A 13,384-nucleotide genomic window follows, 5' to 3' on the forward strand; every position below is an offset into this window, starting at 1 on the left:
ACTTCATAATAAAATAAATAAATCTTAAAAAAAAAACCCAAAAACAAAAAACAACAACAAAAAAAAAAAAAAAGAAGAAGAGGAAGAGGAGGAAGAGGAAGTTACGTGTGCTGCTCGGGGAATGAGCACCCTGCACTTTGGCAAACAGCCTCCCTTGGGCAGGCGCTCTGCCCCCATTGTCACATCCTCCATCCACGAGCTCCAAACTCAATCCACCTGGCCCTTGCATAAAGGCGGAAGTTCTGACAAAGAGCTGGGTGGGTAGAGAGAGGAGGCCACTTGCAGGCTGAGAACAGCGGCAGGCTCCTCAGCCTCTGGGCCTCAGGGTCACCAGGACTGACCCCATCTGCCTGCCCCTGGTCACCCAAGACACAGGCAGGGCCCCCCTCCACTGGCTCAGCCCCAGCCACGTGGCCACCTTGGACCAATCGCTGAGTCTCAAACTGGACAACCTGGTCAGAAGGTCCTTCATGCCTGTCCCTCTTACTCCCACTTTCCCCAACATTGTTGTCAAGGCCCTAGCTGCGAGAGGCAGGGTCCTCCCCCTGCACGCCACCCTTCTGTGAACATGCCTCTCTGGGGTGACTCCCCCATCACACCTGCCAGCCCACTGTCTCTCCACTGCACCTGCTGGCACTGCCGGGTCCCTGGCCTGGTCCCTCACTTATCCTGGCCAGAGCTGGCTCCCACCGCTTGTAATCTAGGCACCCTGCCCCCCCGCTAACATGGCAAGCCCAGCCTGGCATTCCTGGGGTACAGCCCTCTGGTTCTTCCAGCTTCTCCCCCAGCCCAGCCCCCCATCTATTTTCTATTTCTGACATCACTCCCCAGGCTCGAGAGCTCTGAATCATGTAGGCTTCCTCCTCCCCCTCCCTCCATGCCCCCGCCACGCAGCATCCCTCTCGTCCTTCGCTATGCCCGCCCCCCCACCGGCCCCTCGGCCTCTGTCCCTGCCGCCTGCTCGCTGGTAAGAGGGGCCTCGTCATTTCTTGCCTGGGTGACCGCGGCAGCCTCCCGCCTGGGCTCCTTGCCTCCAGCCTCTCCCCGCTACCATCCATCCTCCATGGGCTGCCAGATTAATCTTCCTTAAACACCACTCACTGCCTGTCACTCCCCAGCTCAAAGATGTAGCTAGCCCTGTCGCTCACTGGCCCCCCACAGGCGCCGTCTGCTCCAAGTGAGCGCACGCCTCGCGGCTCCCTGCGTGCCCACTTCCTCCTCCCTTCCTCTCCACACCAGGGGTTCAGCCAAGGAAGACCCTCTTTCTTCCCCTGACCTCTGGGCGGGAGACAGGGGCTGGCCAGAACCTGCCTTGCAGCCAGGGACCAGCAGGTGGCGCTGTCCTCACCTTGTCCAGTGGGCTCTCAGATGCTGCTGTGGCCTTTGCCACCTTCATGCTGCCGGGCGCTGGAGCCACACCTGGTCCATCACTCAGGTGAATCACCTACCACCATCTCATCCTCCTCCCTCAGGACCCCAGAATGAGCACCTTCCCAGACTCTGTCCCCACAGGCTCCTGTCCCTTGTGTTCCCCGACCCGTTCAATCAGACGGAGACGCCCAAAGCGAGTGTCCTCGCCACTGCCTGCATGACACGACCACAGCTCATGTACGCGAGTGTCCACAGGTGGTGGGTGGCCCAGGTAGAATGTTCTCAATCAGTCCTTGCAACTCCACTCACGTGGGACTTTCCAGTGGCCACCCTCCCTGCCAAGGAGGCACAGGCAGAGGGAGCTTCCATAACTCAAGCTCAAGTTCTTGAGCACAATCTCCAGTGCCCAATCCTGGCGCCCAGAAGGGAAGCAGCCCCTCCAAGCCTAGAGAAGCCAATGGGTCCTGCAGGCCAGCCTACAGTCCAGTGCCCACCTGTGGATATGACAAACGGCAGGGTGAGGGGTCACCCAGGCCCAAAGGTTGAACTTGCTAGAATTCGGTAGGCAAACTGGCATAGGGGCCTTGAAACAGGCAAAGCCGAGAGCAGTCATGCCACACACACTGGGAAGCCAGCCCCAGCCCGCCAGCTGCAGGGGAGCGGGCACTGACCACCCTCAGGGGCTGTCCCGGCCTTCAGTGGGGGCATCAGGCCATCCACACCCTACTGCTCCCTTTCCGCACCCCTCCCTGCTGGGGAGCTAGGTGGATCAAGCAGGTGGATGTTTAAGACTCAGCCCCTCACCAACCACCCCCCCCCCAGCAGGCAGGGGGCTGAAACCAAGGGCAAGCCACAGAGAAGCAGTGAGGGCTGAGCTAGCCCCGCCAGGAGGGGAGGGAGGCTGCCCACAGAGGAGGACCAGGAAGGGCAGGCCGCTCCCTGGGGACGGGGGAGGGGGAATGGCTGGGAAGCCACAGGTCCCATTCCACCGCTGTGCACCATGCCAGGGGAAAACGGAATGATCCCAGCTGACCACTGAGAGACCCTGAACGGGTCAGTCAGGACCAGTTCTAACCAAACACACCCAAGGGGCAGGTGTTGAGCCTGGCCTCTGCACGTCTGCGTCCCTCTGGCGTCTCTGGCGTCTCTGGTTTCAGTGCCTGTGTCTGGCTCTCATCCCCACCAGTGCACACCTAGGAGGTGGCAGCGATGGCTGGAGTAGCTAGGTCCCTGCTCCCCACGTGGCACACGCGGGCTGAGTTCCCAGCTCCTCTCTGCCTGCCTCCCGGATCTATTTTAAATATTAAACAAAACCAAGCCGGAGGAGTGCCTGCTAGAGCACAAGGGGAGACCCAGAGAGACTAAGAGGTGGTTGTGAACGAGTTCTGCCTCCCAGATGTGACAGGTCCCGGCAAGGGGACCCGTGGCCTGGGGCTGACCTCTGAAGCAGCGGGAGCAGGGCGTTCACGGGACAGACTGCGGTCCTGCGGTCAGAAAGGAAGACGCGTGGCTGCGTGAGTGTGTCCCCTCACATCCTCTGAGTGCAACAGACACGCATTCTCACATGTTCAAGCAAGAAGGTGGGGCACAGCGGGGAGTTGTGGCCAGAGACTGGACGCTTCCAAGGTTGAGTCTGAAGCAGGAGGGGAAGCACTGGCCTCAGGTCCTGCTGCAGGATGAAGGGGTCTCCAGACACCCACAAAGGGGGCACGGGAGCAGACGCAACAACACCCAACACGTGACCTCTGGAGTGGGCAGAGCCCAGTGAAGCTGATGCCGATCCCCTTGCAGGGGAGCCCCCAGTTGGTGGCCGCGGGGGGACCACCTGAGAGGCGGGAGTAGCCACACCCCGTCAGCACAAGGCTGCTGTAGGGGAGGGTCAAGGCCAAGGTAGGACGCAGGGGACTTGAGCCAGGCCCCAAGACCTCCGTGCTAACAAATGGAGATACACGGAGCGGTGACCGCGCAGTGAGGGGAATATAAAACCTGTTCATGGAATAGCCTGGGAGACCAGAAGCTGTGAAGAAGGCCAAGCCACAGGCGGCCAGCGGTCCAACCGAACCTGAAGCTTCAGTGATGGGCTCACACTAGGCGTGCAACTTGAGTGGGGCCAGTGAGAGAAGGGACATCTGCTGGGAGGGTGAGGGGGGAGACCCACTCTTTCACTTTTTTAAAGATTTATTTATTTTTATTGGAAAGACAGAGAGAAGAGAAGAAGAGACAGAAAGATCTTTCATGCGCTAGTTCATTCTTCAAGTGGTCGCAATAGCTGGAGCTGAGTTGATCTGTAGCCAGGAGCCAGGAGTTTCTTCTGGGTCTCCCATGTGGGTGCAGTGTCCCAAGGCTTTGGGCTGTCCTCTGCTGCTTTCCCAGGCCATAAGCAGGGAGCTGGATGGGAAGTGGAGCAGCCAGGACATGAACTGGTGCCCATATGGGATTCTGGTACTTGCAAAGGGAGGTTTAGCCACTAAGCCATTGCTCCATGCTCCTCTGTTCTCCTCTGACCTGGGCTTGTGGGGATTAACAGCCCTGGGAGTTCCTGGCAGCTGCTTTGGGACCAGGAGGCAGAGGCTGTTTGCCAACAGTGCCAACCCCTAAGAGCAGAGAAGGCTGGTCACACTGATCTCCCTGCATCCAACCGTGCCTGAAGCCAGTTGCTCTTGACTCTTTGGTTAAAGGTGACACCTTGGGGAGGAGGCTGTGGTTACCGTGCCGAAGCCCAGAGGCAGGTGGCAAGGATGTGGGAGGTGACAGCAGGAGGGCAGCTGAGGGCACTGTGGTGCCAGGCAGGAGCCCTGCCTTGAGGGACTGAAAAAGGGGACACGCATGATAAAACGGCCCCCTGGAGAGGGGCTCCCGGGGCACTGAGTCTACCTTGTAACACCACGGCCAAGATGTGCAAGCTTGGCCAGTCTTCCTGGCTTGCAGCTAAGGGCTGGGGGCCAGCAACACCAGCTCCCAGAGATGAAACACACCCAGAGAGCTACTTCCTCTCATCAAGACCGGACGGAGGGACCCAGAAAGGCCCTGGCAGGTGCCAGCCACAGGGGAGCAGGATTTTCGTCCTGGGGACTGGGAGGGGTGATCGGGGTGTATAGTTGGAGGGTTCCCAGCCTTGGGATCTCAGCATTCTTACCTAACCAACCGAGCCAACCGCACCTACCTTTGTGGGTCCGGCAACTGGCCTGGTTACTGCCATCGCCAAGCTAATCCCAAAGAGAATGTGGAAGCCAGCAGCACCCCCCCCCCCCGCCTCCGTCCACCGCGGGGTCAGCCCGAGGTCTCCAGCAGCATCCCCCACCCAAGCTTGGAGAGCCCGGGGAGAGCGGGCAGGCGCTGGGGTGCAGCGGGGTGCGGGCGACGCGCACGAGGGCGGAGGCTGGCAGCGTGGCCGGGCCAGGGTGGACGTCGCTCCCCGGCGGCAGCCAAGCGCTCAGCCGGGAACTTGTTAACAGGCCCGGAACAAAGAGCCGCTAATCCGGCGGGCGGCCGCGGGCGGGCTGGCGGGCGGAGGCATCCCGCCCCTTCCCGGGCGCCGCCGCCGCCACCCGCGCGCTAATCGCCCGGCACCCCGGCCGGACCTGCGGGCCGCGCGCTCCCGCGCCCCACGCCCCCGCCCCGAGCCGCGGCCCGGGGAGGCCACTGGCTCGGGTCTCCACCGCCCCACGGCGCTCACGAGGGTCCCTCGCCTCCGAGCTACCTTGACGCAGGGATGCGGGGTGCGGGGCTGAGTCTGGGGGCCGTGCAGGGGGCTCCAAGGAGACCCGGGACGGGGTCGCGGGGGGTGGGCGTGAGGTTTACTGTCTGCGGGTGCGGGCACAAGGGGGAGGGGGCCGCAGAGAAACGTGGCTGGGGAAAACACAGCAGCCCCTCGGCCCCCCGCCCCAGTTAGGGGAGGTGCGCTCCCCACGGCAGACTCTGGACTTGCTAGGGTGGGGCACGGCGAGCCGCACCTGCCGCCAGCCTGGGGAGGTACAGGCACGCACCGAGGGGAGGGTGGGGGTGGGGCGTGGTGGTTCGGGGCTGGAGCTCCCTCTCTGAAGCCCCTCGGGCTCTGTGGAGCTCCACAGACTCCCTCGCACCCCCCCAGCCCCACCCCAAATCTCCGCTATGCAATTTGCCTGGAGTTCAAGGTGACCCTGAGCTGCTGGTGGACTCAGCTCCAGGATCCCAGTGTGAGGAGGCGCCCCAGCCCCATCACTCAGCGCTAGTGCAGGCCCTTGGCGACCCCACCGTGGTGTGACCCTGACGCAGGGACCCCCTCCCGCATCGCAATGGCACATTCACCCCCCACCCCATCCCCGCTTCTCCCATCATGAGTGTCTGTCACCCAGGCCTCCCTTGGTTCCCTGTGGGTCTGCCCTTCCCACGGCCATGGTCAACAGGGCAGGGAGTGGCCTCCAGCAACCACGCCTGGATGGAAGAAACCAGCAGAAGCCTGGCTTGGCCCCCACCTTCAAATGTGGGCTCACCTGAGCTCCCTCTCCAGGTGCCCGACCCCCCACACTCCCCTTCCCCCCCCAAGAGGGCATTCGGGAGAGGACAGACAGGTGCCTCTGGCCATGACTGCCACCATCGAGTGCCAGTGCTTTTGATGAACACCTACTGTGTGCAGGAGTGCCACCTATCAGCCTCTCTCCCTGCACAAGGGTGCCGTGAGGTGGGTCCGAATTACAGACCAGAGAACTGCGCAAGCACAGGAAAGAGGGGCGCTGGGGCCAGGCCCAGTGAGAGGCGCTGAAGCCAGTCAGCACACTGAATCCCCTCAGGTGCTCACTCCTGGGGGCTGGTCCTGCACTTCAACCCTGGCCTTGGCCTCCTCCGCTGGAGTTGGTCCCAGAGCCAACTCACTCTCCCCTGCCACACCCCGGCCTGGGGTTCTGGTGCCTAGAGAGAGGGTGGGTCAGCTTCAGGAAGGCTGTTCTAGCCTCCGGAGGTGTTCTGCAGTTACAGCAGGACCCTACTTCTTGCCTTGGGGAGTAGGACCCAATATCCCCAGCGCTGCCCCAGTCAGCCACCTGGTTTCTAGGCAACACTGACAGGCCCTGCCAGGGTAGTGGAGCCCTTGTAAGGGCGGCCAGGCGTGGGCAGCTCCTGGAAGGTGCTGCACATATAAAATCTGCCTCAGGACCCCACCACAGCCTTCCTGGGCACCAGCCTCAGCTTCTGTACAGTCATCCAGTCCAGTCCTGCAGTATAGAGACAAACAGCCCAGAGAGGTTCATGGATTTGTCTAAGATCACACAGCAATCAAACAGCAGGGCCAGAGCTAAAATTTCGTTTCAGCCAAGGCTCAGCACATGAGTTCCGGACTAGCTGAACTCAAGCTCAAGGGGCCCTGCGGGCTGGCACGGTGCACATGGAGGCTCTACAGCAGTGAGAAAGGTAGCCTCTGCCCCGGGGCTTGCCCCCGCCCCAGGCAATCAAAGTTCCAATGCCAGCAGGAATGGAAGGAAGAAACCAAGAAGCCATGGGTAGGCTGCTGTAATTCCAGGGAGCAGATGTGGCCCCATTCGGCCAACACAGGCTGGGCTTTGGGGGTTGGGTCGGAGCTACCTGCCGAAGATACCTGCTCTGCCTCTAGGGCCAGGCCTCTCCACAAAGCAGGAGGACCCCAGCAGCCACTTCCAGGAAAGCAGACAAGAGCACAGGGAGGGGTGAAGTGCAGAGCTCGGGCGGAGCTGAGGGTGGCCGGGGTCCAGGGGTAGCAGCCCTAGGAACCGGGAGGCCCACCTGGGTGCTTCTCAGAGCTGCCCAAGTCCCTGCCACCAGGCTGTTCTGAAGGAGAAAAGCCCTTGGCAGGTCTGTAAGCCTCTGCTCTTGGGTCGGGGTGCGGGGGCACGACAGGAGCCTTGGTACCCAGCACACAGGTATACAACTTGCACATATCTGCCACAAACATACACTGAGGCGTGCATGACTGGGGTCTGCCCTTCCAAGTCCTGACCACTTTGGGTAAGAAGCCATTTACTTATTTTTTCTGCTTCCTGGACTGGGACTCTGTGTGTGTGTGTGTGTGTGTGTGTGTGTGTGTGTGTGTGTGTATCTAGACACAGGGTGGGGTAGCACACATGGAGGGGGGCTTCTGCCAGCGGGAAGGATGGCTCCTCTCCAGGCTGCTACAGCTGAGAAAGAAGCGGCCTGGGCCTTGATGCAGGACTTCCGTCCCTGTCCCCAGCCTGGCAGCCCTCCCTGCCTAGCCAGACAACCGATTCCCAACAGAGGAGGTGGCCAATGGCTGGCCAGCACTCATAACTTGGAGCATGGCTGGGGCAGAGAGTAGGGTCATGGCGCCACAGACCATGACAGAACTTGGTGGAAGCCTGGGGGAGGTGGTGGCTGGGGCCAGAGGCTCTGGCAACTGCTCCAGGACTGAGCAATGGGCACCTCCATCCTTCTTGTGCCCACCCAAAGCACATCTGTGTGCCAGGACCTGTGCCGAGGGGGTGAGATGGGGAGGCCCTCTGGGTGGGGAACTGGGGTGGCGGGGAGCTGTGGCTGAGCTGAGCAGAACGCTGTGTGGAGTGGCGAGAACAGAGGAGCCCAGTCTAGTTCTGCACAGAGCCCAGCCAACTGGGGTTTCAGATTGGGGAGCAAGGTCAGGTGATCCTAGAGTCTGCAAGGTGAGGGCCGTCTGGAAGCCAGAGCTGGTCTAGGGGTGTCCAGCCACCAAAGCCAGGGAGAACACCCAATGTGCTGATGGGTCCGTCAGCCCACGGGTATGTGGTGCTCATGGGCCAAGCAGCTGTCTCCTAGTACCTGCACCCACTGCCAGGTTCCAGGCTGGCTTTATTATGTCACTGGGGGCAGGGAGGGATACTGGGGGTGCACAGCAAACTTCTAGCAGGTGTCCAGCATGGAGGAGGCTTCAGGGGAGAGGGCTGGGTCGGGGTGGCTACAGCAGTGGTGAGGCAGGTGAAGGGAGACGGGGCGCGGGTGAGGGAGACAAAGGCAGCGAGGGACACAAGAACAATGTCACACGTGGGGCAGAGCCAGACTCAGTGACAGATGAGATGTGAAGCGTGAAGGAGAACGGAGAGCCTGAGCAGGCTCCGGGGTTTCCAGCCCAGGCAGGGATGGGTTGGAGGGACAGGAACAGGGGAGGGGAGGCATGGCCCAGGGAGAAGGGGAGCTGGGAGATTTGGTCATGTGTGTCCCAACCCAAGGGTCTTCATCTAGAATGGGGATCGCCCATGCCCAGCTCAGGGCACACTTGGGAGACATCTGGGACCACAGCACATCAACAGCGGGAAGGAGGGGTGAGACAGGCAGGCCCTCTGCTCCTAGGAGCCACAGCAATGCCAATCCCAGGCTCCTGGGGGGGCGGCCCCCAGGCTGAGGAAGTGGGGTGCAGACAGGCCAGTTGGAGGAGCAGACATCACCACGGGGGGATGTGTAGGGGACCCCCAAGGCGGAATGGGCAAGAAGAGAGAAAAGGGTGTCTTTTATCCACAGAGAGTTAAAGCCCCCTCTCCCTCAACATCCTGCCAACTATGTCAGTCTAGACAGAAGGGACCAGGCCAGGCGAGAGGATGGGCACAGCGGAGCCCTAAGGCAGATGATGGGGGCAGGACAGGGAACGGCAGAGCTGGGTGCCAAGCGACTCCACCTTCCAGGACAGCTGGTTCCCCTTGCATTCCCCCAAACCTTGCCCCCCAGGAATGGAGAGGTCTATGTGCCATAGCTGAGTACGTGGGGTTACTGGGAGAAAATCACACACAAGCAGGTATGTGGGTGTATGCTTGTGTCCAGGCACAGGGAGGGAGGGCCTGGCTCTGCTGCACGTGAGCTGATGTGGCAGGCTTTGTGTAAGGTGCTGTGCGGGATGTCAGGCGACAAAGACCAGTCACTTGGCCTAGGAAGCAAGTGGCTGTGGTGTGTGGGACGCCTGTGCTGCCCCTCAGTGCCTGCTGCTGCCTGGCCTGCCGGCCCTCCGCAGCCACTCAGACACATTTTTCACCAGCTGCTACTGCCGAGCAGCGGCTGGGCGGGTGCGGGAGGAGCCGGGGTCACCGCAGGGCCAGCCTGCTTGGGCATGCACATGTGCTCAGAGTCCGGGAGGGACAGTGAAAAGGGGGTCTCAGATGAGAAGTGGGGCTGCTCCCACCCCATGCCCTTCAGTGGCTCCTCCCACAGGCCTGAGAGTCCACAATGCCCGGAGGTGCCCAGGTAGCCCTGCGGCAGCTGTACCTACCTGCCAGCTACCCGGGTAACCTCAGCACAGGCCCCAACAGGTGCCCCACCAACAAGGGAGGCAGTGTCCCCCACTCCCTGACTTCCCGAGGAAATCCATGCCGCTCCCCCCAGTCCCCCCACCCTGCCATCACTCCAGGCTGCAGCACCCTAACTCACTAACACTTGTCATCCCTTATCACCACACGCTCACGGGTGCAGCCTGCCGGCCCCCACCCTCAAATGGCCACAAACACACACACTTGTGCCGCACACACCATAGCACCTCCTTGTCACCCTCACACGTGCTCACACGGCCACCTGCAGCGCTGACCACAAGGTGTGTCACACACACCCAACTCGGTAAACAGTTTCTGCGCACCTACTGAGTGGCAACACCCCTTCCCTGTGTGTGCAGCAGTGACACCCCCGGCTCATGGGGGGGCAACGGTGGTGCAACCACCAACCCCAAGCACTCATCTGGGAAGCCGTGCACACTCCTGGCACGCACATGTGTGCCACACAAACACTGAGGCGGTTCAGCCTCCCAGCTCGGTCAGATGAGACAGGAGGTAGTGGGGAACAGGGGTTGGTTAAAGTGAGGCTGGGGGGGTGGGGATGGTGACAGGGAAGGGAGACAGAGTGTGTGGGGGGGATGAGTGGAGGGAGGCGCGGGCAGGATGGGGAGGGCAGATGGGCAGCGGCAGGCTGCGCGGGAGACCCTTTAAGGAAACAGCCATCAGCTTCAATCATCGCACTGGTCCCTGAGCTCGCACTCATTGATCTCAGATCAATCTGCCTTGGCAGCTCAGAACCCCAAGGCTCCTTTCCAACACCCCAATGATTAACTGCAGCCTGGCGGGGGGGGGGGCAGCTATACTCCCCCACCCCACCCCACCCCATCAGCCTCCGTTCCGGCGGGGCAAGCCCCACAGCCCCCACCCCAACCACACAAATGACCCCTTGGTAAACACCTCTGCAAGGTGCATGGTGGTGGGGGGTGAGATCAGGAGACCCCTAGGGCTCAGTCTAGGTGGGAGTTCAGACAAAGCCTGCAGGAGCACTTGCTGCCCCCTCACCTACAGAACGTGAAGCGGGCTGAGGGCCAAGTGACTGGTAGGTTGGGGTGGCCCACAGGACCTGCAGGCAGGAAGAAAGGTGGGGAGTTGGAGGGAGAAGGGGCAGGCGGTGGTGCATCAAGCTCACACAACTCTGGCCCCTAGCGCCACAGCAGCCAGGAGCCACAGCCACAACCAGCGGGGCCACAGCCTGCACCGGCAAGCTGCGAGAGCTGGGGGCTGACGGATATGCCTCCACGCCTGAGTGTGTGCGTGAGTGTGGCAGGGACAGAGGAGGACAGCGTGTTCTGGACGTGGGCAGAGGCCAGGTGCCAAGCGGGGAGACTGTCAGCGGCTGGGCAGATGCTACTGGGAAGAGGTGTCCTACCATCAGCAGCAGCACCACCACCACCACCATGCTCCCTGCTCGTGCCCCCATTTCCTGGGCATTAGGATCTGCTCAAGCCCTTCAAAGTCAGGTTTCCCGAGGTTGATCTAACCGTCCCTACCCCCCCCCCCATCACTGCTTTAGGCCCAGCAAACCGCGAACTTCCCCCACCCGGAGGCGTGGGGCGTCTACACTCGCCAGCCCCGCGCGCTGACAGCTGCTCCTGGACTTGGCAGAACCCAGGCTTCCGGGGCGAGCGCACAGGAAAGCTGCGCGGCAGCGAGAGACGCCCCCCGCGTCCCGCTTCGCAAAGTTTGGCCTCCGGGGGCTCACAGCCGGTCCGGCAGAGCGGGTCAGGGGCCTCCCTTGGAACCGCGAGCGTTCGCGCGCACGGCCCCCCGCAAGCCTCCCCAGAGCGCGCGTGGCGTGACTCACCCGAACCGCGGAGCCAGGCGACGAGGACTATGCCCAGGAGCGCTGGCCACAGGCCGGGCCGGATGGCCATGGCCGCGGGCTGTTGGGCTGGCGGGCTGGGCGCGGGGCCCCGCGGGCGGGAGGGAGGCTTTTAGCGTCTCAGCCTGGAGCCCCACCTCGGGGCGCCCCCGGGGCCCATGCCAGAGGACTGCGCTGCCTCCGGGCGGCCGGCTGTGGGGCGCGCGGGGCGCGTGGCTCCCCTGGGCACCGGGAGCGCAGCAATGCAGCCGGGGCGGAGCGCAGCGCCAGCCGCGCTGCGCACCGAGCCTGCCGCCGCGCGGAGCCCGCAGCCCGGGAGCCGGTCGGCGAGCGCCGCAAAACACGGACTGGAGCGCCGGAGCGGGGCGGCCGCGGGGCGGCCGCGGGGCGGGGCAGGGGACGAAAGGAGGGGCAGAGGCTCTCCGTGCCACTCGCGGGGACCACCCCTCCACACCCGGGATCCCTCCGGGCGACGCCTGAGGCTCCCCCAGGGAGGAGCTGGAGTAGTGGGCGGGGAGGCCTCCCACCACCCGCACTGTCTCTAGGGACCGGGCCAGGCGTGTGAAACCCGGAGTGGATTTGCTTCTCGGGATCTGGGATCTCCCCGGCCTTCCAGTCTGCGCACAGGTGGCCCGGGAGGGGCCCAGGACTGCGGTGACCCCCGGCGCGGCGCCAGTTTTGCTGGGAGCGGCCCAAGGCAGGAGTGTCCCGGGCAGGTTTAGCTGCAATCCTCCGTTCCCCACCTCCAGCAGCCAGGCCGCTCTCCGAGACCGTCTGCGCGCCGCGACGCACGGCCAGCCGGCGGCAAGAACCTGGGACTGCGGGCGATTGCGGGGGCCCGGCCCGCGCGCGGAGGTGCCCCGCGCCACCACTACCACGTCCAGTGAGGGACAGGTCAGACTCGAGGCCACACGCAGTCCCAACCACAGAGCTTATGGTGGATCCCATGGATCACGCCTCACCGCGTGACCCAAGGTTTTCCTAACCCCGCGGCCGGCGCCGCGCGCAAAAGGAAAACAACCGAAGCCACAGCGCGGGAGAACGCGCTCACGTTGTTTGCACCCCGGGCGCGCACGGCGCCCAGACGTGGGCGTAAAGGAGCGAGCTGGGATGTGAGCGCCTCCAGCTTCCAGTCCCTTGACCTTCGGCGAGTCTCGTCGCCTCCCTGAGCTTTTGTCAATGACCGCGGCTGGTGTCTCCTCTTCCCCACCCCCATCCCTAATCGGGTTAAAATAAACAGAGGGCTTCGAGGCACGGGAAAGGAGACAGCCAGCGCGCTCTTTGCGCGGACAGGCGACTGCACTCAGGAGGGGATTCAGCTCTGGGAGAGGGCGGGGGCGCAAACTCGCCTGCGGGGGTTGGGGGGGCCGCAAATCGGGGCTGAGGGCTAGACGCGGTGTGAGTGGCCCGCGCTTCTACAAAAAGCAGGGAGCTGCTCTGGATTTCTTGAGACACGAGGCCCCCTCTCGGTCTGTCTTTTGTTTCCCACTTTTGAAAGAAAGGTGATGCGAAATATTTTGTTGTCTTCCGAACTGTACTATGAAAAACATCCGCCAAAGCTCCAAATGCCTTGCAACTCTAACAAATACCTGGCAGCAGGGAGCGGCAACAGGGCACTGGCAGAGGTGGGGGGCAGGGCGCAGCACCCGTCGAAAGGGGCTGGCGGCCCTTCTATCGCTGGTGCCAGTTGTGGGGGCCAGCATGGCCATCTCCTCCAAATTCCCCGTACACACTGTTGCTTGTAAAGTCTCCAGATTTAAAAAATGTGTAGGACCCGCGTGGTGGCTCAATTGGCTAATCCTCTGTCTATAAGCTCCAGGATCCCATATAGGCCCCTGTTCTTGTACCAACTGCAGTAGAGGATGGCCTAAAGCCTTGGACCACTCTACCCACGTAGGCTATCCAGAAGCAGCTGGGGGCAGTGTGTGTTGTGTTGGGAGTA

At 62.5% G+C, this 13,384-nt stretch overlaps 1 protein-coding gene across 2 annotated transcripts in view; it reads right to left on the reverse strand.

The window, feature by feature from the left end:
- UNC5A (unc-5 netrin receptor A) overlaps positions 1 to 11,763 on the reverse strand; it is a 57,274-nt gene extending 45,511 nt beyond the window's left edge. The window contains exon 1 of one of the 2 annotated variants that reach the window (XM_058677428.1): positions 11,425 to 11,760. In XM_058677428.1, coding sequence (XP_058533411.1) covers positions 11,425 to 11,494 — 70 coding nt within the window. In that variant the 5' untranslated portion in view covers positions 11,495 to 11,760. Of the gene's footprint in view, positions 1 to 11,424 lie in introns of both variants that reach the window. The other variant, XM_058677429.1, reaches the window with a different exon arrangement.
- Positions 11,764 to 13,384: the final 1,621 nt, after the last annotated feature.

This window comes from Ochotona princeps, chromosome 19 (assembly GCF_030435755.1).
Source record: "Ochotona princeps isolate mOchPri1 chromosome 19, mOchPri1.hap1, whole genome shotgun sequence".
Classification (NCBI taxonomy): domain Eukaryota; kingdom Metazoa; phylum Chordata; class Mammalia; order Lagomorpha; family Ochotonidae; genus Ochotona; species Ochotona princeps.